This window comes from Mastigoproctus giganteus, chromosome 4 (genome assembly GCF_048544385.1).
Source record: "Mastigoproctus giganteus isolate SK-2022 chromosome 4, ASM4854438v1, whole genome shotgun sequence".
Classification (NCBI taxonomy): domain Eukaryota; kingdom Metazoa; phylum Arthropoda; class Arachnida; order Uropygi; family Thelyphonidae; genus Mastigoproctus; species Mastigoproctus giganteus.
The window spans coordinates 190804795-190832544 of NC_143578.1; the positions used below are offsets into that span (position 1 = coordinate 190804795).

A 27750-nucleotide genomic window follows, 5' to 3' on the forward strand; every position below is an offset into this window, starting at 1 on the left:
TCCCAATGTTGTGCAACAGTAACACTTAATTGAATTTTTTGTGATTTGCTCCAAGTAACACAAGTGACATCCACAAAAAAGGTGCTGGTATATTTTGAACTGAATTTTTGCACAGCTTCTTTGGAAACCTGTTTAAACATCTACACCGTTTCAACAAAATTGAAGATTGTCAAGCAGGGACCATCTTCAAATTTAGGCCACTTGACATGGAATCACCATGTCAAGTGGCCTAACCATGTCTTGCTTTGTCAGATGGGGAAATGCACAGCTGGGGGGATTTTTACCCCCTCAACCTATGTGTGTTATGTCTGTAGGAGTACTTGTTCATGGGCCATTTGCATATTCTGCAGGCTGAAAAAAGCCTGAATAGGTCTTGGGGGAGAAACCCTACTCACTCTGCCTGAAATCTAATTACAGCCTTGATTGAACAGAACTTCGGAAATTCCTCTGGCCTCCAACAGGAACTGGACCCTGACCTTTCCAGACAAGTGGCAAAGTATCATATGACTAGAATGTCATACAGGACTATCTTCTGCAATTTGGAACATATAAGCAATTATTTTTAGAACATAACACATGCTTATAACTATTAAATTAAAACAATTTTTTTTATTAAAAACAGCCTGAAATAGTGTGTGTGGTATGTTATTACTGGAAACATTTTGCCCCAGTTCTTTTTTAGGGCTGTTTATGGATATTTTGTCTAGGGTCTGTGCATAGATATTTTGTCTAGGACCCACAAATTTACAAATGTGCCTCTGTCCACAGTTTGATCAGCCAATCATACAACAGTGACAGTTGGCTATGGCAAAGTTTTCTGCAGCCCTGGTAAGAGTTTGTTGGTGAACTTTAGCATGGAGAATTATCCAAAAACAAACTTGAAATTTACAGCTAGACAATGCATTTATAATGGATTACTAATGAATGGAAAGCATGCTTCATAAGTACCTAATAATAAACTTAGACCTTCAATATGAACTTCAATCTTAGATAGCCTTTTATATAAAATGTCTAAATTTTGAAGTGTTCAAATTGCCAGAAAATTCCTTCGGAAATTAATTTTTTTTTTTTTTAATTGACAGTAACAAAAAAACCTCTTCAGGTTTTTTATATAATATAGGGTAGCATGCCAATTTAATTATTAATATATTAAAGAAAAATATATCACTAATACTGTATAACATTAAAAAAAAAGGGAAAAAAAAAAAAGAAGAATCCTGAGAACAGAGGCCTATTTTAATTAGAGATAACATTTCATTTACTGCTTTAAAAATTCTGAAGAAATATTTGACATGTTTGAGATAGGTGAACTTTGTCGAAGCACTTTAGAGAAATCCCCACAATGATGTTCAAGCCACATGGAGTGTGTCCCATCAGCTATTTCTTCAGAGAATTACACTCTAGCCTTTCATCTCTACATCCATCCATCCATCCTTCCTTCCTTTCTGGATTGTAGAGTCAGTTCAGTTTTGTTTCAGAATGAAGTGGGAGCTTTTGTTTGCATTTTGCATGTAATATTTGTTATACATGTCAGGTTATTGTGAAGTTGAAACTTGCATTGTCCTACCATTTTCAATGACTTTGCATCCAACTATAATCATGTAGAGCGTGCTTCATTTGCATGTCATAAGGTGTGACAGCATCTTGTAACTTAACTCTGTGAAGTGCTTTACAGATAGTTATAGTATATAACTATTTTTTTTTTCATTCTTCTGAGGATATTATGTGGTTTTTGTAATTTTGACAAATGAGGGATATAGTAGTAATATTTTATTAGTCATTCACGAGTTACGTAAAAATTGACTTACGTAAGAAGTCCTGAAATGTATCTCTTAAGTATGTCAGGGACAGACTGTACTGCATACTGGTCTGGAGGCTTTATTTTAGGAAGGATGTAGAGTTGCTTGAGCAAGTACAGAGAAGGGCAACAAGATTGGTGAGGGGAACAAAAGGGTCCTTTTATCAAGAAAGGCTTAAGTTCTGCAAATTGTAGCGTCTGGAGACTAGGCACCTGCAAGGTGATCTGATTGAGATGTAAAGGGCTCAATTCCGATGAGATTATTCCTCTTGCTCGATTTACTAACCTGGGGAGCATAAATTCAAATTGAGGAAAGACATTTGTAGAATAGATGTGTCGAAATTCACCCTTAGCCAGAGGTAGTTGATTGCTGGAACAAACTTCCATCTGTCATTGTGGAAGTTGATAGATTAAATAAATTCAAGAAAGAACTGGACAACGTTTTAGAGCAAATGGATGTGTGAAATGGAATTTTTTTTTTTCTTTTTTTTTTTTGAGGAAAGACATTTGTAGAATAGATGTGCCGAAATTCGCCCTTAGCCAGAGGTAGTTGATTGCTGGAACTAACTTCCATCTGTCGTTGTGGAAGTTGATAGATTTAAATAAATTCAAGAAAGAACTGGACAACGTTTTAGAGCGAATGGATGTGTGAAATGGGGTTTTTTTTTTTTTTTTTGGCTGATGCTGTATAAGTTTGCTTGCTTTCTTGCATCACATGCCTCTACTACTACTACATTCTTGCTGGAATTAATTTGAATCTTTATATTTTAAAGTGGAAGAAATATTAATGCTCAATTATAAATTTGTTAATTAAACTTCTCATGAAAAGAATAATGCCATATCAATTACAAAGAGAGCACATTTATTATTTAGAAATCTAATAATAATGTTTAAAGTTTTGGAGTGCGAAACAACGGTTTCAAAAAAAAAAAAAAAAAGCATCACATAATGCTGAGCAATGAATATGTTTACTGTTTGGATAAAGAAATTTTGGTTGAAACAGACAGGAATAAATAACCTTTAACAATAATTTCAAGAGAAGAAAATATGTACAAGATGGTTTAAAAATGCAAAAGTTGTGGCTTCTACAGGAAGGTTATGGTAATCTCTTTTATTGACAATCAAGGAATGGTTTACCAGCATGTTGTGCCATGTCATACAACTGTTATGGAAATGCTTAATATTTAACTTGTCCATTTACAGGATCAAATTCATCACAAATAACCACAACTGCACACAGGTGGGTGGATGCCCCCATCATGATCATGCAAGACCTCACATTATTTATACTATCATTGAGTACTTAGCCAGCATTAATGTCAAATTGTGTTCCTCATCTGTTCATGTGTTCTACAGCCCTGACTTTGCATCATGTGGTTCCCCCCCATCAAAGTTAAAGAAGGGGCTGTGAAGAAAACGTTTCCAGTCATCAGAAGTGATTCTCAAATGCATGTCAAAAAATGGCTTCCACCATGTTTTTGAAGAATGGCAGAAATGTTGGAGTAAGTGCATTTCATTCAATGGTGACCACTCTGAAAAGACCATTAAAATATGGATGATTAATAATGTTATGTTGTGGAAAAATTATGATCATTCTTTATTGAACAGCCCTTGTAGTTGTCCTGCAGCTCATTAGGCAAGAGTTAAGTAGTTGTCCTGAAATTAATACAACCTGAAAAATTACTTATATTTTTCATATCTCCAATACTGGTGAGTTTCAGAACTAAAATCTGCATTTTCAACTAAGTCAAACACTGATCACAAAAAAACCAAACTGCAGGATAAAAAAAAAGGGGGGGGGGTCCTTTACTGAACAAAATATTCAACTTTACAATTAGGTCTGTTCATAATTTAAGAGGCTTCAAAAAAGTAATATTTCTTAGACACTAAACTAACTTCTTGTAAGAAAATTTAACCTGTCCACTGGAGGCCAGTCTTTGCATTCTCATACCTGTGAATAACTTATGTACATTGGTAGATTTATGGAGTGTAATCTACCTTCTGATCAATATCTGTGGTATCACAACCTTTATTGTAAAAATTCTTTCTTTAATTCTAATGTCTTCAATAAGCTATTAATTTCTTGCCACTCTCCACTTTTTCTAAGCATGATCTTGTGTCAAATTAATCTTAGCCTTAATGAATGATACTCTCCACACACTTGGTGAACCTATTCCATCTTTCTAATTCCCAAAACCTCTAATCTAAAAAAATTAAGACTGGCAGCTGACAAACTCCCAGAAATTTCCTCTTCTCTACTAAAACCTTTTCAGAGGTCTATTCTACCTGTCTTGACCTCACAAATTCTAGCATCAAACTTCTCCCATATAATTATGGGGAAAAGGGTGTTTCTACTATTACAAACTTGCTTGTAACTATTTTCCTTGATACTGAAATATTAATATGAAAGGTCAACTGTACTTTTCATAGATTAATGATGTACTGTGACTTCCTATGCTATTTAATCTGTTGGAAACCTTTTACAGGATACAAGATGACCCACTCATTTTCACTTTGTAATAAGTCTAGTACAATATTTCACTTTGCAGTAGACCTCCTCAGAAGTCTTTGTTGTAATAGCAACAAAGACTTCTGATGAGGGCATTTATGCTCAGCAGCATACTTTCAATTGTGATTCATGGAAGGGGACACTAACTATTATTACTTCTGAAACAAAAAATGCTTCTCATTTTGTACTTAAATTAGCATATATGCTACCCTAAACTACCTCAAAGAGATTCAAATTGCACTTCCACAACCATATAGTATTTCAAGAAAAAATCTATTACCACATGAATTTGTCTTTTCAATGACTGCAAATAGTCTGTGGCAGAAAGTGGTCAGTTTCACTGTTATGTGATTTGTTGAGCTGTGAGAAGCATAGAAAAATCAGTACACTGCAACAAATGAATGATATTCAACTGCTAATGCATATGCCTTCCAGCAAAACCTGAAGGCATATGGATTAATTAATTACAGGCATGTTTGCAAAGTATACAAAAACAAAATTATCTGTTATTTAATTTTCTTTATGGTTGTACTTCTCCAATTCTAACACAATTAATGCTTCAGATAAAAAGTAAAAACCAAATTTGAAGAATACTACAGTTGGTGTTGGTATTTCATGCTGATAGGTAGCTCTAATTTATTTCCACATTCTAGCTCCTGATATTTTAAAATTACCTATGGAAATTCATCCCTATCCATTCTACTACTTACTGACATCATTTGAGGCTATGATGGCTGTCAATGATGAGATTTGACATCTTTTATATTGCAAGTACAACATATGGGAAGGGGTCCAATATAGGATTAAATTAAAGCATAAAACTAGACAGGCTTTCCAAACCTACTGAATTATTATTGATGTCATTTGAAGACATAGATTGTCATTTTACATCCCCCTTTATGTTACAGGAGGGAGGAATGCCTATTCTAGTATTAAATGAAAACATGGAACTGGGAAAATAATTAAATGATCCACTTTAGTTTCAACCCAGCATTACAAAAGCCAAAAAGAATTTCTTAGATAATATAAATACCAAAATATCCTACAATTTTTAACATCAGTATTTTGATAATTAAAAACATATCAGAAGCAAATATGAATATGTTAAGATAGCATTCTTAAGCATTCTATCAAATGAACAGTGGATTTCGTCTAAAAGATTTACAGCTTTAGCAAAGAAAATGTTTGGCACTGTGGACTCTACCTCAGTTGCTGAAAATTGCTACACACTACTTGCAAAACATTTAAGGTGTATTACCAACACCAGAAATCTGTTCCAAACTTAATATATGGCCAGGATTCACTGCATTAAATAAATCTATACACTGCTGTTTATATTTTTTTTTGGTTGGAATAATTTTAGTTAGTAAACTAAAATCTGTATTAAGCTAAAATACAATGTATGACAAAATTAATGAAAGGATATTGATATAACCATCATGACTACCAGTAAATAAAGTTGACTTGTCTGAGCTTATTGCAAGGGCTGTAATGGATTTGTTGTGTCCCTAAAGAGTAAGTAATCAGAAGAAAAGGGGAAAAAAAAAAAAAAAAAAAAACCTTGTTATTTAATGAAATTATATTTTAAAAACACACATAATATTACACATAAGCAAGAAAATACATAAATGTTAATGCAGAAATTGTAATGCAGTTTTTTTAAGTATATTTTAGATGTTTAAGTATATATTTAAATAAATTATATAGTTTATATATTTATATAGTTCATATTTATATAGAACTTTTATTGTATATTTTATAATTATTACAACTAGAAGTAAAACTGTTATAACTCAATATTACATTCACTAAAACTAACTGAAAGGTTGCTTAAATCAACAAGGGGTATGAATACAATTTTAACGTAAGGATACAAGGGTTGTATATCCTTATATGGCACCCCAAAAACTAGATTTGATATATATATATATATATATATATATATTGCACTTCTGAATAATCTCTGCACTAACTTCATATTCTTCATTCATATGCTGTGTTTGCTTTCCTCAAACTAATTTTTTTCCACACTCTGGGCTATTAGTTTATATAAAGGCAGGAGTGTATTTTTGTTCTAATTCCTTTTCCAATCTAGTCGACTGTTAGCTAAACTGCTGTACCATTTCCTGTGACCACAACACGTACACAAAATGAGTATATACATGTAATACTACCAAATACTACCAAGCTCTGTCTTTGCAGAAAGTCACAAGATAGGCCAGTAGATACACCCAATAACGAAAACCATATTCTGCAATTTGCAGAACTTAAGCCTTTCTTGGTAAGAGCACCCCCCCTTTGTTCCCTTCACCAATCTTGTTGCCCTTCATTGTACTCATTTTAGCAATTCTACATCCTTCCTAAAATGAGGCCTCCAGACCTGTTCATAGTACTCTAGGTGAGGTTTGCCCATTGCCTTGTATAACAGGATAATCACCTTCCTTTCTCTGCTAGCAAAGTTCCTATATATCATTGACAAGACTCCATGACCTGCTCTGGCAGCCCATCTGCACTGCTCGGCAAACTTCATATTTGACTACAAAATTACCTCCAGGTCTTTTTTTTTTTTTTTTCCACTTTCCACTTCCCTGAGTGTAGTACCAAACAGTTGGTACTTTTCTCTTCGGTTACTGCTACCCATATGCAGTACAGGTGACCCCCGCTTAACGCTGATCATTCGTTCCGGAAAAACAGAGCGCTAAGTGAATCCGCGCTAAGCGAGCGCCGCTTTCCCATAAGGTAACATATGTATTTGTGAGCTGCAGTCGGTGCCATAGGATATTTCCTAATCAATAATAAACGGTAATGAAAAGATGCACAAATGTCGGTCAAAATATTTAATATTCAAATATTTGCACATATAAAATATTCTGCATTACATACGTATAATTATGTGGTAACTACTTGAGTCTCAAAAGTAAACAAAATTCCAATTAAAATAATGAATTTAATTGATTTACAATTAAATTCATTATTTTAATTGGAATTTTGTTTACTTTTAATTTAATGGATGAATTTAATCATGAAAAATGTGTGGATTTTGAGTTGAACTTTGGCCCTCTTCCAAATAAACTAAAAGGGGTATTAATTTTTAATGGCCCGCAGCATTACCACCCAACAATAAAGTCAACCGATCCTTCGCCGCTTTGAAACTTGGCATGTTTTTTGTTCTTTCAATATGAAACTTCTTTTAAGCATTCGTTTCCACAAAAGTCCTGCTTCATCTATGTTAAAAACTTGTTGAGAAGTATAACACATAATACCCCTCTTCAATAATTTTAACAAGTTCTTTTTTGAAAGTTTCGGCTCCTTAATCTGCACTAGCAGCTTCTCCCGGGATTTTAAATCTATTCTACCAGTTTTAAAAGGTGCCACATTTTTTTTTTTTTAGGCGAGTTTTCTTCAGATCATCGTATTGGGTAATCTCTTTCTCTCTCTCTCTTTTTAATATTTAACTTAACTGAATTCTGCATTGGAATATTATCTTCAAAAAATTAGTCTTTCGATTTCAATCCTAATAGCCGGTCTAGTCCTAGTTGCTTGCAGTGGAACAACTATCTTTCCCGCTGCTAAAATTAATTCTTTATTTTTTCATAATTGTTCTTACAGTTAAATTTGCGAGTCCTAAATTATGGCACACATCCGCTTGTCTTTGACCGGAATCGATTCGCTTCAAAACGTCTAATTTAATTTTCAAATTCAGTCTTTTTCTTACATTTATAGTCTTCGTACCGCGCCCAGACGTTGTTGCATTTTCATTCCTGTCGGTCATTATTAGCTCTTCGAAAATATAACTGCGTTGGTTGAATTAATTATGATACAATGTTCAAGTAAACTGTCCGTTATGCACGATGTCTAATACTGTACTGAGTGATGAGTAGACTTCGGATAAATGCATATAACGCAAATATTACAAGCAATATATTTGATCATTTTTTAAAATGTTGATCTCGGAATTACGTAACAAGTGACTGTACTTAAATTAGCGTGAGAGAAAATTTTCACTGAGCGTGGGAAAATTGCTCAAGTCGGCGTGGGAAACGTTTTAATGCTGTTTTGCTATTCATTTTCAAGCTGTCGACTCCATCAAATGAAACGATTTCGTTAAATATGTCAAAAATGTAATCTCTAAAAGAGCGTTATAGTGATCTGTGACAGCGTTATAGTCAGATACGGGTTATAATATAAGAACAGCGTTATAGCGAATCAGCGTAAAGCGAACCGCGTTATAACGGGGGCCTGCTGTACTTTGCATTTGTCAATGTTAAACTTCAGTTGCCACTTTTCAGCCAATTTTCCCAACTTATCTAGATCCAACTGAAGTAGCATACTGTCTTTACTGTCATTAACAACCCTGCCAACCTTTGTATCATCTGCAAACTTGGACATTAAACCTGATATACCTTCATCAATATCATTGATAAATACACAAAACAACAATAGGCCCAGCACTGAACCCTGGGGGACTCCACTAATAACATTAGTCCACAAGGAGCAGTGTCCATTTATTACCACTCTGTCATCTCCCAATCAACCATCCCTTTATCCATTGTAGCAACTTGCCCTTAATGTCATGCCTCTCCAATTTGTACAGCAGTCTTCCATGTGCAACAGTATCAAAACCTTTCCTGGAATCCAACTATATGATATTAAAATTATTTTTGGCATTCAGTTCCTTTGTGACCACATCATAGTCAAATCAAATTGGTCAGAGAAGACCTCCCTTTAACAAACGCATGCTGTGCTTTAACTATTACTGTAGTCTTGTCTAGATGATACTGCAATACTTCTTTAACCAGCGATTCCATTATTTTTCCCAGAACACAAGTTAAACTAACAGGTCTGTAGTTACTTGTGTCACCTTTTGAACCCCCTTTGTGAATTGGTGATACATTTTCACACCTCCAGTCCATGGGGACTTCCACTCTCTTTTCGGCGAAGAAGAACGGATGGTCTGTGACAGCCAAAGCCTCTGCTTGCACCTTCACGATGATGGAACTGTTAGTAATCCTGGGTATAACCCCCATGTTCAAGCACACTGTGTGTGACCACCCAGGTACGAACCAACGTAAGCAGAGGTCAAGGTGTGGCACCCACAGCAGAGGAATGCCACCTCTCTGCATTACCAGGTAATACTAGGTGGTAGACGACTCATCAACTGGTGCAATACCACCACTTTGCTTATTGGAGGCTTGAAATGGTGGAACCCATGTTTAGTCTCCAGAGCTAAGTTACAGTCAACGCTTTCCCATCTCTTCCATCATGCAGTATGACCGATGACTTTTGAGGTTATGATGGACACCATGCGAGATCCAATCTTCCTTACATTTTGAGGATACAGCTCTAAAATGGTGTTTGCAGGCTGGCTACTGGTCAGTACACCGGACTGAACCTACTGGCTTCCGGGTCAGCTGGTGTATAATCTTGCTACCTCTACTGGAGGGAGTCTGAATAGTGTGTATGCAGGGGGCATTATCCAGGCCACATTATGTCAAGGATCTGGGTATATTCTTACCATGTGCATGCCATATCCAGAAATTTCATTACTTCATACAGCATGCACCCCCCCTCTCCACTCTTTCTTACTATTGAATAAACCATGAATAGTTAAACTAATAGAGTAAGCTTATCTGCGAAAAGATCTAAACCTCCCAAACACTTCCTACTTCATTCCACAAAAAAACATGGTCTCAGTTCTAATCTCAACTATGTCCATTTCCACTTGCAGTTTGTCAAACCCCATGCACTTTTTCTGACAGAATCTCAGTTAGATTGATTCAACTACTGCTCATCTCATTTGCCCAAATTATTCGATGTATGATTATTTTTGCTTCAAAGGAGGTACTTGTGGATATGTCCATTCCGATATTCTCTGTCAGAGACTTGGTAATTTGGAATCACCTCTTTTCAATCTTCTCTGGCTTAAAATCTCTCTAACTCATTGTCAAATTCATCTGTTGTCTCTACCATTCTCCCAACTCCACTAATCACTTTGGCTCTGACTTCCTCTATTTGCAACTTGATTTTCTCCAGTCCAACATTCCTAACAGTGAGGTAATTTTCCTTGCTGATATTAATGTTCACAACTCCAGCTGGCTTCTGTTTTTTACTCATGCTAACTCAGCTGGTTGAGATGCTGAAGCTTTTGCAATTACTAATGACCTCGCACAGACTATTCATTTACCTACCAGAATATCGGACAATTCTAACCGTACAGCAACACGCTTCCCTTCTAAGTACACAGTCGAATGAGTGGTCCTTTAGGCACCTCAGATCACAACTTGGTGACTGTCTCTTCTCCAATGCAGCCTTTATCTCATGGCTATTCCCAACCTAGTGTTGTTTGGCATTACAAGGATGCAAAATGGGATGACATGCAAGATTTTTCTTCTTCTTTTCCTTGGTCGGATTACTGTTTCAAAAATTCTGATGTCAATGTTTGCTGAGATCGTGTCAGTGAAATTATTCTTGCAGGAATGAAATCCTTTATTCCCCACTGCACTTTAAAATCTCATCCTTTATCTAAACATTGGTTTTCCAATAAATGTGCTAAGGCTGTTCAAGACAAGAATGTTGCATATCGCAATTGGCTTGTTTCTAAATCTTCAGTTTCATTTTCTACATACACCAAAGCTTGCAACAATTGTAAAGCAATTATTAATCATACAAATCAGATTTTGAACAAGCTAAGAGTAGAAAACTTGCTTCTTGTCCTAATGGTAGCCAAGCATTCTGGTCTCTTGCCAAAGCTATTGGCCGCAATGGATGTTGGCTGGCGGCGGCACGTGTTCGGACTGTTTTGAAAGAAAGAGTGGGAATTATAGAAGCCAAATCAGAAGAACAGTACCCATGGAAGTCCATGGTAGGGCGGATTTTAGATTTGTACCGAGTGAACAGCTGTTTGGAAGAAAAGTAATGCCGAGAACGAAAGAGAAAACCAAGTTTTTTTAGATGTAGAGGAAGCAATATTTGTAATGTGTTTGTGCCAAGAGAGATTAGAAGTCAGTGTAATCCCCAAAAGAGATATTTCATTTTGCCTAGAAATCGGAGTGTCACCATAGATAAGCATAGGAGCAGAAGAATCCTTTTTGCGAGATATAAGACAAGACTGATTAATATCAAATTACTGTGGACACAGAGCGAAACAGAGACAGAATAAATTACGACAAGTTTAATAATAGGAAAAAGAATAAAAAAAGATATATATATATATATATATATATATATTAGATTAGGTACTTATAAAAAGCTTTTGGTTGTTTTTGTTAACCTTCCTCTGTCAAACTGACAGTTAATAGTGGAACATGAGGGCGTGTACTGCCAATCATGTACATGAACTGCGTGATTAATTGTTGGAAGTTGAAGACTGTGGCTGTGATGCATGTGGACAGTGCCAGCGTATGTCATTAATCAGAATTGTTGTTTCGATGATAGGGTGGACCCGACATCCACTGCTCCTGTTGGATGTCCCCCAAGGTTAAGTTCTCTCCCCCACTCTTTTCCTCTTTTATATTAATGACCTTCTTCCATTGACTAGAAATCGTATCCATAGTTTTGCCGATGATAGCACATTGCATTCAACTTACCATTTTGAGAAACCTTGCCAATCAGATTCAACTTCTTGAATATCCGCTACCAATTCCTTAAATGCTGATCTCCAGGTAATTCTCCAGTGGGGCAAAGACAACTTAGTTGATTTCAATCCTTCTAATACTCAGTCCAGTCTATAAGGCCTGTGCGCTCTGGATTCATTATTAATATCGAATTACTGTGGACACAGAGCAGAACGGAGACAGAATAAATGACAAGTTTAATAATAGGAAAAACACACAGATATTAGATTAGATACATACAAAAAGCTTTCGGTTGTTTTTGTCAACCTTCCTCAATCAAACTGACAGTTAAGAGTGGAACATGAGAGGCATGTACTGCCAATCATGTACATGAACTTAGAAGTTAGACGACAGAGAGCCATCTACCATCACTCTAGGTGAGCAATCAGAGAGAAAACTAGATAACCAATTACAAAAAAAAAAGTTGGAAAAACCATAAGATGGAAGCTTGTTTAGAAGACCTTTATGCCAAACACGATCAAAAGCATCAGAGATGTCAAGAGCAACTGCTTGTGTTTCACCAAACTTTTCCATTGAATTTGTCCATAAATGAGTAACATAAGCCAGAATATCACCAGTGGATCGACACTGACGGAATCCATACTGGCGATCGTTTATCAGATGGAAGGTTTCTAGGTAGTTTAACAGTTGGCGGTTAATTGATTTCTCCATTACTTTAGAAAGATAGACGTAATTGCAACAGGACAATAATTGTATGGGAGGGATTTGTCACCCTTTTTAGGAACTGGCTGGATATGAGCAAATTTCCAAGCAGAAGGAAAAACACCTTTGGAATAAGAAAGTGAAAAAAGGCAGCAAAGAACAGGAGTAAGTTCAGGAGCACAGGTAATCTTCCTCGTTTATTCATTTAACTGCTATTTTCTGAAAGAACCTTCCTTCATATGTATTTTCTGAAAATTACAGACTACAGAAGTTCAAGTCTAATGTAAACAAATATCTTCTTTCATCTTCTCAACCTCCAACCCAAGCACGGTACTAAGTACTATAGGTTCTAATACTACCTGTTTGGGATTTTCATTTAAAAAAAAAAAAAAAAAACCCCAACTTGTTTTAGTGATTCTCCCACAGTATTTGCATTCCCATTTCCTGAACTTCTCTTTTCAAACGGTAATTTGTTGCATTTACGTTTATGCCCGTTACATTGTTGTTGTTGATGCCAGTCCATGAAGGCAGAAGCTCATAATTTAAAAATAGAGTATCTATGTAGAAAGAAAAAGGAGATGTATTGTTATGTTGGGATAGATTTTCATCTGTTCTCTATGCATGCTAATGCATAGAGAACAGATGAAATTTTTACTGAAATAGCTGATATTGTATTATATCATCTGATGTTAGTTGCAGTGTGGAAAGGAAGCCTTATTCTAAATATAAAATTCAAGGAAATGAATATGCAAAGTCAATGTGGTTTTCTAGACATTTCTTTTAATAAAACTGCAAAAACTAATAAGAGATTTATCCCATATTTGAGAGATTCAAGTCTAATTTACCTTGATAATACGTAAAGGTTTGGAGGGATTATTAGGATCCAGGTAATTAATGAAGCCTGAAAGTGAAACAGATAGCAAATACTGTCCTTGCCATAAGCAACTAACTTGTTGATCCTGGATATCTGTCCCCATTGGAAATTCCCTATTTAAAAAAATACATATAACATATATACACAAGATTAATGTTTATTTAAAATGTATATAAGATATATACACAAGATTAATGTGCAATGATATGGAGCACCAGCTTTTAGTTTTATACTGTAGAAAAATACATTAAAAATGAATTCATCAAATGACTGTTATATATTTTAATATCTATTTGTTTGTAGTTCAAATTATACACATAATTCAAAATTATTGTAATCCAAACTGTAAGTGTTAAAATACATGTTCATAATTGTACATCCATGATCTTCCAGATTTTTATCTTTTGCACTACTTAAAAGGAGTAGTACAGCACTCCCTGACTTACGGAAATTTGACCTTATGCAAGTTTTTGCCAGCCGATGCAAACTTAAAAAAAATTGCTTAAACATATTTTTCATCCTGTAGGAATAAATGGAAGTATCATGAAAATATTGTAATATGAACCCAATAGCACATCATCATCATCAGCCATTTTCAATCCACTGCAGGATGATGGCCTCTCCAGCAACTTTCCAGTTCCTTCTGTTTTGTGCAATGGCCATCCATTACTACCCACAAACTCATGAATTTCATCTGTACATCTCCGTTGTTGTCTTCCCAGGTTTTCTTCTAGCTCCTCTTTGGTATCATTCTGTTATTCTCTTAGTCCATCTGACATCATGTCTTCGAGCTGTGTGTCCTGCCCAAGACCATTTTAGTTCTTTAGTTTTGATAAGAATGTCCTTTACTTGAGTTTGCTACCTACACGTGTTTCTTTTCTTATCTAACAGTCTGATTCCCAATATAATTTGTTCCATTCTTCGCTATGTAGTTCTCAACTTCTTGTCCATTCTTTTGGTGAGTGCCCAAGTTTCACTTCCATAAGTCATGGTGGGGAGTATACATTGATTCATTATTTTATGTTTCAGACAAATTGGGATATTGCTCTTCAGTATGTGAATGCTATCCATCCAGAATTTATTCTTCTCTTGACAGCCATTTATCATTATTATAGCTAATGACCTGTCCCAGATAAGTATATGACTCCACCTTTTCAATTACTGCTCCTTCAATCATTATATCCCTTTCTATGGCATACTTGTTCATCATTACTTTTGTTTTAGCCATATTCATCTTTAGTCCAAAATCCTTACTAACTCTGCATAACTGATTAAGATTTTCCTCTAATTTTTTGGATCATGGCTTATTACCACAATGTCATCTGCAAATCATAAATGGTTTAGGTACTCTCCATTCACATTGACTCATTTCTGCGACCAATCTGATATCACAGTTTTTTTTTTTTAATTCGTTCCAAGATGTTGGAAGTTGAAATTTTTGCTATATAACTAAGATATTTCTCCCTAAAAGGTCATTTTAATAATGGAAATTGCACTACACTTTCATCACATCGTTATCATATGTTCCATTATAAGAATCAATTTTGAATGCTTTTGTGATATTTTTCTAAAGCATGTTTCTGGAGGTCACTACCATAAAACAAAAGCACTTTCTGGTTTATTGAGCTTTTCTGTTAGCGCATCTAATTATAAACAGTTAGTAAATGCGAGCTTATTGCATTTGCGATAATATCGATAACTGCAATTGTTTGGGTTTTTATGTTATGGTGAAATGTGTTTCCCCTTCACTGAAGTCTTCAATCATATAAAAAACAAATTTTTCAGAATCTTCTCTTCATTCCTATTTACTTATTACAATGGTGAAGGGAAATCAACCAATGGAAAGTGCAAGTGGTGGCAGTGCTAGGAAACTAGACATTTATTTAGAAATGAATATGATTAAGGGGTATGAAGCAGGACAAAGTTTGTCATCTATCGCATGGGAATTTGGTCTCGCTGCTTCAACGGTGAATGCTGTTTCAAAGGACAGTGCACATACAAACGAACATGATCAACTCATTTAAGATCAACAGTGATTACAAAGCAGGGTTCAGGTGCTATATCGAAGATGGAAAAGCTATTAATACTACTATGGATGGAAAATCAGATTCAGAAGCAAGTGCTCCTGAGTCCAATGGCCATTCAAGCAAAAGCAAGAATTTATGAAGATAGTAACGATAAGTAACAGCGAACCCCAAGCCAAGTTCGTGGCAAACAATGGGTGGTTTAATAGGTTCAAGCATTATGTTAGTTTCCACAACATTAAAGTTGCAGTGAAGTCACCAGTGGCAATTCTGCAGCTGCAGAAAAATTTTGTGATGTGTTGGAGAAAAACTCTTCTAAATCTCCACAGCCCTCAACTTCCGCAGCAGCAGCATACTTATCAGCTGGAGAGTTATTTTGGCAACGATGGTCGAAAGGTAAAACTTGCTGATGTTATGCCTGTCTCCTCTCTTTTTGTAATTTTGTACACTTTTGCAATTTTTCCTGTGCAAGAGATAAATTTAATAAATCTATTTACATGTTTATCGAACATTTCTTTTTTGCTTCAATCAAATTCAGCATGCACAGTTACAAGTGCTGCAGGAAATTCCGATTACGTAAAATTCGACTTGCATAGAGTTCTACGGAATGCAATCCTTATATAAATCGGGGAGTGGCTGTATACATAAACATTCACATTTTAACAGAATTAGAATGTCATTATCAAATCAGGAATTCCAAAGGTAATTGTTCAAATATGTACCAAGAAGAATAAATTAAAAAAAAAAAAAAAAAAAGTTTATTCTCAAATTTGGGAGCAAGGTTCATTTTGACAATACCTATTATGTTTATAATAATAAAAATAAAACTTATTTTAACCTCTATTACGGTTGTGTTAAATAAAGTGTATAGGTTACATGTAGTGATGTAATTAGGGTGAGGTAGGTGGGACACATGCCCTGGGTGCCAAATTTGAGGAACACCTTTGTATGGTTAAAAAATGCAAAAATTCCAAAAGAACAGTTTTCAAGGGGCACCATTTTTTTATTTGCCCTGGGCATCATCAATCCTAGTTACGTGTTCTTTGAATCACTCTGTACATAATTTTTGTGCTCTGACATGCAGTTTAAGAGAAAATCCACATTAGTTGCAAGCAGCATTTTCTTGGAAGTAAAGGTTACAGATGTTCTCAAAAACTTGTAGAAAATCTTGGATAATTTCTAGACACTGCAAGAACTTTTGAGTAGTTGATATCATGAAGCAATGTTTCATAACTTATCCATTTAAATTGCAATCATGGTGCATTTTTTCTACAAAAAAAAAAAAAAAAAAAAGTCACCACTTACTTTACTAAAAGTTTATAAAAGAAAAGCTGAAGAAGCTAATCATCGGTGTAATGAAGTATTTTGTAAATATCATGCCAAAAAACGTAACAAATAATGAATTTTTGGGAAAGTGAGAGGCCAAAATATGTCAGGAAGATTGCTATCTCATAAAACTGCAGCCATTATCAACTCACTACAGGATGGAAGCCTCCTCAGCAATTCATGTTGAGAGAAATGGACCATAATCTGCCATGCTGGTCCAGTGCGGGTTGGCAGATCAACCGTATTTAGCAGTCAGCGGCTTGAACCCCGGTCTATTCAAGGAGCGTGTGCTACTGCACTCCCGCTCCTGACCACTCGGCTACAGAGGCCTCATACATCCAGAACGGTTGTATAAGCAATCAGCAAAAGCATCATATCATCCATAGTTCATTGTCAGTATCTCTGTATTATCAAGAGAGAGATAAAAATTACATGCAGAAAATGAAACTGGTTTGAAATTCGGGCCAAATCTTAAAGTCAGGCAGTGACCAAAAATTTTACTGCTGCTTTGGCATAAATGGATTTGATTTTGTACAACTTCAAATTGCAAAATTCTGATATGCAGTAATTCTGATATGCAGCATTATAACCATTATTGGGCATATTTGAAAAAAGAAAAAAAAAAAAGGCACCTGTCTCCATCCCTAAGAGATTGTCTAGTTCTTCCTTGAATTTATTGAAACTACCCACTTCTACAACAATAGATGAAAGTTTGATCCAAAAGTCAACTATCTGCTGGCTGAAGGCAAATTTCTGCACACTGATCCTGTTACTATCATTTCACAGTTTGAATTTATGCTCTCTCATGTGTGTAAACTGAGCGAGGAGAAGGATGACATTATTAAGCTTGCTCAATCCATTCAAAGCCTTAAATAACTCAATTAGATCATTGGTGGCTAGTCTCCAGATGCTGCAGTTTAAAGAAATGAAGCCTTTCTTAGTAAGAGCACCCCTTTTGTTCTCCTCACTAATCATGTTTCGCTTCTCTGCATCCATTACAACAGATCCACATAATTCCTAAGATGAGGCCTCTAGATCTGTATGTAGTACTCAAGATGTGGCCTAAACACTGCCTTATACAATGGGATAGTCACCTCCTTATCCCTGCTGGCAAAATTCCTGTATATCACTGACAAAACACCATGAATTTTCCTGCCAGCACTCCTCAGAGAACTTCATATCTGAATGCGCAATTACTTCCAGGTCTTTTTCATTCTCCGCTACACTGAGTGTGATACTACGCAGTTTGTATGTTAATCTGAGATTACCTCTACACCCATATGCAGTGCCTTGCATTTGTCAATGTCAAACTTCATTTGCCATTTCTCAGCCTCTCTGCCTAATGTCATTAACCGTTCTGTCAACCTACACGTCATTGCAAACTTAGACATTAAGCCTGGCATTGTTGTTGGATTTTAGTATTAGTACTGACATATAATGCAAGAAAGCAAGCTTATGCAGCATCAGCCAAAAAAAAAAAAAAAAAATCCTCCCATTTCACCCTATCCATTCGTTCCAAATGCCTGTCCAGCTCAGCCTTAAATTTATTTAAGGCTATCAAGTTCCACAACACAAGATGGAAGTCTGTTCCACCGATCAATTACCCACTGGCTAAAGGCAAATTTCCGCACATCTATTCTACAATTGTCTTTCCTCAATTGAATCTGTGCCTCCTCAGGTTCTTAATCTGAGCAAGAGGAAGAATCCCATCGGCATTCAGCTTGCTCAAGCCATTCAAGTCCTTATACACCTCAATAATATCACCTCGCAGATGCCTACTCTCCAGGCGCTGCAATTTGCAGAACTTAATTGCCTTTCTTGGTAAGAGCACCCCTTTGTTTCCCTCACTGATCTTGTTGCCCTTCTTTGTACTCATTCTAGCAACTCTACATCCTTCCTAAAATGAAGCCTCCAGCCCTGTACACAGTACTCTAGGTGTGGCCTGACCATTGCCTTGTATAACGGGATAATCACCTCCCTGTGCCTGTTAGCAAAATTTCTATATATTATTGACAAGACTCCATTACCTGCCCTGGCAACCCGTCTGCTCAGCGAACTTCATATTGGACTGCACAATTACCCCCAGGTCTTTTTCACTTTCCACTTCCCTGAATGCAGTACTTTGCAATTATCAATGTTAAACTTCAGTTGCTACTTCTCAGCCTATTCGCACAACTTATCTAGATCCAGTTGAAGTACCATACTGTCTTTACTATTCTTAACAACCCTGCCAACCTTTATATCATCTTCAAACTTGGACATTAAACCTGATATACTTTCATCAATATCATTGATAAATATACAAAACAACAATGAGCCCAACACTGAACCCTGGGGAACTCCACTAATAACATTTGTCCACAAAGAGCAGTGTCCATTGATTACCACTCTCTGTTGTCTCCCACTCAACCATCCCTTTATCCGTTGTAGCCACTTACCCTTAATGCCATACGTCTCCAATTTGTACAGCAGTCTTCCATGTGCAATAGTATCAAAAGCTTTCTTGAAATCCAATATGATATCAAAATTATTTTTGGCATTCAGTTCCTTTGTGACCACATCATAGTATCCAATCAAATTGGTTAGACATGACCCCCCCCCCTTAGCAAACCCATGCTGTGTCTTAACTATTACTGCAGTCTTGTCTAGATGATCCTGTAATGCTTCTTTAACCAGTGATTCCATTATTTTTCCCAGTAACATAACAAGTCTATAGTTAGTTGTGTCACATTTTGAACCCCCTTTGTGAATTAATGATACATTTGCACACCTCCAGTCCATCAGGACCTCCCCTGAGTCCAAGGAAGCTCTCATAATTATGACTAAGGGTTTGCTTACTCCCTTTGCTGCCTCCTTTAATATAACTGAATAGATCCTGTCCAGGTGCCTTCCTGATGATTAACTTCAACAATTTCTCCTCCACTTTGCTTTCAGTTATTACAAAATCACTTAGCTCCCTGTTAGAGTTTGATAAACTTCTGGCACTCTCCTCATTGAATAACTCCTTATGTGAGAATATAGATGCAAAATACTCATTCAGTTTATCAGCTACCTGAGCATATTTATCAATAGTCAACCAATCTATGTTAAGTGGTCCAAACTGATTCATCCCTTTCCTTCTAGAGTTTACATAAGTAAAGAATTCTTAGCTGTTTTTCTTTGCATCCTTTGCCAAAGATTTCTCATAATCTGCTGTTGTTGTTATTTGGTTTTTAGGAGCATTAGCAACTAAGGCCATATTGCTCCGGGAATATGCGGTGGTCATTCCCTGACCTTTCCGCATCCTCCGTATTTGGTGGTGACGGGCTCGAACTCCGATCTAATCAAGAAGCATGTGCTACGCACTGCTGCTCCTTCCCACCTGGCTACGGAGGCGCCTCTCGTAATCTGCCTTTGCTTGCCTAACCTCCTTTGTGACTTGATTACAGACTAGTTTATATATGCCATAGGCTTCTGTGTCATCTGATACTTTATATGCATCCCATACATTTTTCTTCTCTGCCACAAGCCTCATTAGTTCATCAATGTTACCAATGATGTTACCAATGATGTATTTAAAATACATCATTGGTAACATCATCAGTTGATCCCATTGTACAGAATTTAAAAACTGTCTGAGATCCCTGTAGTCACCTTTACAAAAACAAAAGCCCTTCCCCTTTAGCCTTGATGGCAGTTACATCTTTAAGTAATTCTCATTTCAGTACATTGTGATCACTGTCACCCAGTGGTTCCTTTATCTGCAAATTCTTAATGCATGAATAATCACTGCTGGTAATCAGATCAAGAGTATTACTCCCTCTGGTTGCCTCTCGAACATGCTGCTGTAGAAAACAATCATCCAATAAATCAAAAAAATCTTGCTATTGTGCGAGTGACCAACCCACAAGTTCCAGTAAATATCTGGAAAGTTAAAATACTCCATTATAAGACATTCTGATTTACTAGCCCACTATTTCTTTGCACAATTGCTCATTATACTCATCAGATTCATTAGGCCGATAACACACACCTACTCTCATTTTTCCTTTCCCAGTTCTTATATCACACCAAACTGCATCAACATTGCACTGTCCATCTATGTCAACTGGATGCATTTCCTTTGATTTTGTGTTTCTTAACTAACAGCATAACCCCTCCTCCCTTCCTGTCCTGTCTATCCTTTCTGCACATTGTACTCCCCAAATTCCAATTCTACACTGCTTATATCTGTGTGAAACCACAGCTCTGATATCCCAACAATATCTGCCTTATATCTTGACTAGCACTTCAAGCTGATCAAATTTATTAACTATACTCCTAGGATTGGTGTACATGCAAGTATGCATGCACCTGTTTTTACTCTTAGTTACCCTAACATGGCCAATGTATTTCTTTGTTCCACTATGACTCCCAACGGTCCTGAAAATCTCCATTGCCTTGCTTTCCATGCTGCTGTTAATTCTAATAGAAGCAGTGCAAGAATCACTTGCCTCTGCCTGCGACCACTGTTATCCTTTTAGTCTGTGGATCCCCCCCGCAAGCTAGAAATTTTCCAGCCCACCTAACACTGCCCCGATTGCATCAGCAAATATTCTTGCACCCAGTAGCGGATTAAGATCGGTTGAAGCCCCGGGCGCAGAAGAAAATATTGGGCCCCTTAAAAAAAAGAGAGAGACAGGGAAAATAAAAATACACATTAACCATTTTTTTAAATAAATAAAAAATATTAATGTACTATTAATGTTTTATTTCCAATAAAATTTGAATATAATATATGTATAATATAATTAATAATAGCATAATAATAATCACAAAGTTTTGAACTAATAGTTGAACATATTAGTTCAACTAATTTGTTGGGGTTTTGCGTATAAAGTTGTGGTTTTGTGTGGGCCCTTCAGAAGTCGGGGCCCAGTGCATCTGCTGTTAAATCCGCCTCTGCTTGCACCCTTTCTATTTAAGTGTACCCCATCCCTGTAGAAGCAGTGTCTCCTGTCAACAAGCACAGACCAGGCTGAAAAAAATGCTACCCCTTGAATCTTGCACAATCCCTCCAGAGCCAAATTGATCAACAAGGCTCTCATTACATACTCCCTCCTATCGTGCCTGGGCAGAATCCTAACTTGCAACTTTTTTTTTTTTTTTTTTTTTTTTCAATATTGACCTGTACTTGTTGAGAATCTGCAGATCTCTTACTTTTAATGGCATTAGTTCCAATGTGTACAATATCACCTTTTGTGCACTTAAAAGATGATATCTGCTCTACGTCATCAACTTTTGCCCCTGGCAGCATACAGTGGTCCTATTCTACCTATCCTTCTTACATAGTATATTCCCAGTCTCCCTGACAATAGAGTCACCAACAATAACTAGTTCCTTTGGGACCAGCGCATTCTGCCTCTGTGTTGCCTGATGCACAGTACTCATCTCTTCCGTTGAGCTGAGACCTTGATAGGCCCTCATATTTAATTTCTTCAAGGGCATTTTCCCTGCACTTCAAGCTCTCAGACACCCATCAGAACACTGAGATGGCACCTAATTTCTTGACACTCTAGGCATCTAGCACCCACAAAGAGATCCTCCTTGGCTAGATCATGTCCCGTTTTAGAAAGTTCAGATTTCGGATTTTGCACATTTTTTGAGACGTGTTGGAGAATTGCCCCCTTTGTTTCTCCCCCCCAAGTCACAGAACTTTTTTTTTTTTTTTTTTTTTTTGGTAGTTGTTGGCGCATCGGCTTCTGTGGCCATATTGCACCTCCCAAGGTTTTTGCAGTACTTTGATCCAAGCCCGAGGCGGGAATCGAACCCGCGACCTTTGGGTTGCCGGGCAGGTACTTTACCCACTCGGCTAACCCGGTCGGCAATCACAGAACTCTCGCTAGTCTGTGATCATTGCTTCTCAAATCTAGTCTGGGTCATGATTTCTGTTTAAATACAGCTTAATTAACAATGGAATTTAATAAGATTAATAAATATTTTTGATTAATTGATAAGACTATACTAATCTAACAGATTCCTAATACACTGCTTCGTATTACGTTATACCTTGCACCAGTGGTTCTTAACCTTTTTCTACCTACACACCCCTTGTCAAATTTAACATCAATTGCATCCCCCCATTATAAAATATCTTTATTTACTTATTTGTACAATATTTTAGTAATCTTAAATATTTAACAAGCATAAATAACGTATACAAATAAAAAAGAAAATAGAAAAAATAAAACCAGAAGTTTAATGTGAGCATTGTTGCTGTTTGTTCATTGTTAAAGTGGTGAACCGTTTTCGATAAAGAAACATGCATATCATGTTCCACAGGAAGCCTATTTAATTTCTTCGTTTTTAATGAAAATTCATGGTGCTTCTTACTAATGCATGATAGGCTTCTTTTAAGGAAGACCAAAATTCTTCTAAAGATGTAGAATTAAATTGTTGTTTTAGCAATTCTTTTGATCTTAAATCAATAAGGTCATCTTTAATTGATTCCTCATCCTTAATAACATCAATGTTAGTAATAAAAGGATTACGGATCCACGCTACCATTGTTAATTCATCAGAACAAAAATAATTATCAAAAGAACTTTGAAGCTTGTCCATATGTGCAATAATAATTATGTCACTGTTTAATCTTTTTTTAAACTAATTCTAAATTTGGAAAATTTAGATAGTTGAATAACTCCAGTCTTCTTTTCCAAAGTGGTAACTTTGATAAAAACACTTTTAATATTTCAGAGGCATCAATGATAGTAACTGCAGTTCCTTGAATTGAAAGATTAATTTCATTCATTTGGCCAAAAATATCTGCTAAATAAGCCAAACTAATTTCAAATTCTTGTTTTTCAAACTGCTGGGCAAGAAAACTTTCTTTTTGTTTTAAAAAGTATAAAACTTCTGCATGAAGTTCAAATAAAAGTTTTAATACTTGACCTTTGGAAAGCCAGTGTATTTCAGTATGATAAAGAAGAATTATGTTGTGTTCTCATTTCTTGACAATTTTTTGAAAATTCGGCGATTTAAAGCATAGGATCTGATAAAGTTGATGACTTTTATTACAGTTTTTAAAACTTGATTGAGTTTAGGTGGCAAAGTCTTGGATGCTAAAGCATGTTGATGTAACATACAGTGAGTTACAACAGTTTCTGGAATTTCTTTTTTTACTAAATCCAGCAAATCCAGAAGTATTTCCAAGTATTGCTGGTGCTCCATCCGTACAAATACTGCCAAGTTTTAATTTCCAGTCAAAATGTTTTCCAAAAGAAATTTAACATATTAAATACATCAATGCCTTTCACATAGTTTCTTGGAGAGGTTCACAAAATAAAAACTCTTCTTGGATGATATTCACATGTTGGTAACGAACGAAAGCTAGAAGCTGACTACAGTAATACACCGACTTACGCGAACTCTGAGTTACGCGGTTCTTGATTTTTTTGTTTGGTGTATATCTAAAATTAGCTTACCAGTGATTTGGAAGTCAAATCATAAAGCTTGGGTTTATGATTTGTTCATACCTGAAGTCGAATGTTATTGCAAGTCTAAACAGATTCCATTTAAAGTGATGCTTCTTATTGACAACGCACCCGGTCACTCTCCTGCCTCCAAACACAGCCAGCTTGCTTCAACCGATGGATGGACCAGGGAGTCATCAAAACATTCAAGGCTTACTACATGAGGCGTTTGTAAAGCACATAGTTTCATTCAGATGTTTGCACGTCTGAATGAAACTATGAGACAAAATAGTGAGATATCTGTTAAAGACTTTTGGAAACAATTCAATGTTTTAGATGCCGTAAGAATCATTGAAGAATCTTGGGATGAAATTCACAAAAAAAAAAAAAAAAACAACATTGAATGGTCTCTGGAAGAAACGTTAATTTTTTTTCAAAAACGAGACAAAAACAATGCCAGAAACTGATCATGTTGCTCATGTGATAGAAGAAGTTTGTCTGAAGTATCCAACACTTCAGACCCAGTTCCACCAGAAAAGCACATGACAATTGCAAGTTTGACAGAAGGTCTCAGCTCAATTGAAAAGGGCTTAAAAATTTTAGAACACAAACTCCAACGAACGCGTTATAGCTACAAAGCAAGGAATAAAAAAATTAACTTGCTACGAAGAAATTCTGCGTGAAAAAAAAGCCGCTGTGTTGTCAGACGAATTTGTTAGATTTTATGAAGCCATCGACATTGAAATAATTTTACGTAACTCATTTATTTTTCTTCTAAACTAGTGTTTTTGTTAGTCCTTGGTCCCAATTAAACAAAATTTATATGTATTTATATGCAAAGTTGTACCCCGACTTACACGAATTTGACTTAAGCAATTTTCGTCGGATCCACATATCGCGTAACTTCGGGGTATTACTGTACATCGAAAAATATCTGTAGTTTCATCAAGTTGAATACTGAAATGGTATGCTTTCGCTCTTAATTCCTTCATTATCTGGTTTAAAATGTTATCAGACAAGTTTTTAATTCTGGATGATATAACATCATTTGAAAGAGATAATGCTTCAAGTTTCTTTCTTTCATTTAAACCACATAAGAGTTCAACCATTTCCAAAGCACAGGGTTTTACTAAGGTTTCGCCAATTGTGTGTGTGTGTGTGTTTTTTTTTTTGTTTACAAATGCTATATGCAACTTTATAAGATGCAGCATCAAGACATGATTTCTGTGAAGGAGTGAATCCAAATTTTTTTTATTAGTGTACCTGATTTTTCAAACCTAGCTTTCTTGATGCGAAATTGCTCTGGACTGTCTCATACGTATTCAGGATGTACTTAAGTGAGATGTTCTTTTAATCTGGAAGGTTTCGTAGATCCGTTCCCCAAAATTTTACTGCACAAGAAACATTGTGGTTTTTGTGTCGCATCACGCTCAGTAGTAAAAGTAAAACCAAAGCATACATATGACTAGTTATGTTTTCTTTTCATTGACATTGGAGGGCGAGTTCTGGAAGTAATGAGAAATAAAAATGACTTATAATTTTATCAAAACCAGCTAACAGTTAGCTTCGCTAATAGTTCTGTTTTATGTACATTTACTCCAGTTAGCTGCTAACTGGAGTAGTGTACATAAAACCGAAAAAAGAAAAAGAAATTTATTTAAAAATTACAACAAATAGTATTTTCAATATTACATATTAATGTCAAAGAAAAATACAAGTAAGATAATAAAAATTCAAATTAAGAACATTTTATTACTTACTTTTTATTTTCGTCAAAATTGTTAACCCTGTTATGCAGCTCAAAACAAGTTAAACAACTGAAAATGAATAACTGAAACAGGGATGTGGCAGCCTATTGTTTTTTCGTGTTGCCAAGTTATTGTACGAGGGGAAGGAGGACAGTGCTATTGTTGGAACTGACAAAAGTAAATTAGTTACCGGCTCCTCTGATAAACGGAGTTATTGTTTCTTGGAAAATCATGCACCGGCCTATGATGGAGAGGATAGGTGGAAATTAAAACATTAAATTTTAAAGTTTTCAACAATTATTTGTTGTAAAAACGTTAAGTAAAATAATTTAAATATATTTCATATCGTTAAATACATAAGTGATATTTGTAAGGGATGAATTTTTTTTTTGTTTAGTACAAGAAATATTGTATTTTACGTATGTTTACATATCAAGACTTGCATACCCCCTGAAAGACTTTCACGTACACCTAGGGAGTACATGCACCCCAGATTAAGAACCACTGCCTTATGCTATCAGTTCGAGATATATACGTTGTGCTATTTCTTATCGATTACAACGTGGCGGCTAGTTCAACAATACTGGCACCAACACCGGGAATCATAGCTTCCAAAAATCACTAGTTAAATTCAAAATAAGAAGCTAATGACCGCTACTAAACCTATCACACAAAGTAGTATGTTAATTAACAAAGAGTACGGTAAAACTATCTAAATACTTATCCCTTTACAGCAGCCAAAAGTCCACCAACTGTTCTCTTCTGCAACCAGAGTGCCCTCTAAAATTTATGTACAGAAACTCCCTGACTTATGTAATACTCAACCTACGCAAATTCGATTTTATATGTTTTTGCCAGCTGGTGCAAACTAAAAAAAAATAGTGACAAATGGGCTTGGAGTACTGGGGTCCATAGTTTAACAGATATTTATTTAAAGTATACCCAGTATAAAATAAAATAAAATAAAATATTTCCAGAAGCTTTCGGAACTCGTGTCCCTTTCTCAACTGACAGAATTTTTTTTGAATACATTACAAGCAAAGTGTGGCACGTTACTCATTCGTCATTGTTGTAGCACGGACGTGTGCTGCCTTGCGCCAGTGATCATCCATCAATAAAACGGTTGTCTCCAGGATTGGATGTATACGCATGCCTTTCTGGCGATTTAATGCCTTAGGGTTGTTCATTATGTTTAGTGACTCTAGCCATAGGCGGTGGCGAAAGTGTCGCGCGTGGTCCACTATCTCAAAGTCGCGCTTGGGGTCAAGATCGTGGTTGGTAGCCCAAAAATGTTCTGCAAGCGCGGACTGGTCAGTTTCGGCAAGCCGGATTGCTCTGTCGTGTTCCGTGAGGCGATCCTGGAGACGTCTCGATGTCTCACCTACGTAGCAACTGTTACAGACCCTACAGGTGATACGGTACACTACATTGCTGCGTAAGACAGGTGTGACAGGGGTCTTCACACTGGAGACAAGTGAACGTAGGTTCCTACCTGGTAATTGTACACATTTTATGTTGTAACTTCTCAGGATCTTCGAGATACGTCCTGACACTCCTGGATAGTACGGAATGTAGGCGGATGATATGCCGACTTGCTTCGGAGGTCTTGGGTTGGAAGTAAGTTCTTGTGCCTGTAACAAGCATCTGTTTAGTACATGGGATGGATAACCGCATCTGGTTAAGTCCGCCTTCACACGGGAGATCTCGTTACGTCTAATTGTGTCGGTGCTGGAATGGCTCCAGGCCCTGGAAAACAGGGTGCGGG

General features: G+C 36.2%; 1 protein-coding gene across 1 annotated transcript in view; it reads right to left on the bottom strand.

Annotated features, from left to right (window-relative positions):
• flr (actin-interacting protein 1 flr) overlaps nt 1-27750 on the bottom strand; it is a 302812-nt gene that overhangs the window by 84538 nt on the left and 190524 nt on the right. Inside the window, exons 9-10 of the mRNA XM_090371946.1 lie at nt 13429-13570; nt 5734-5815 (exon numbers count right to left, since the gene is read on the bottom strand). Of these exons, the coding sequence (XP_090228072.1) occupies nt 5734-5815; nt 13429-13570 (224 nt within the window). The remainder of the gene's footprint in view (nt 1-5733; nt 5816-13428; nt 13571-27750) is intronic.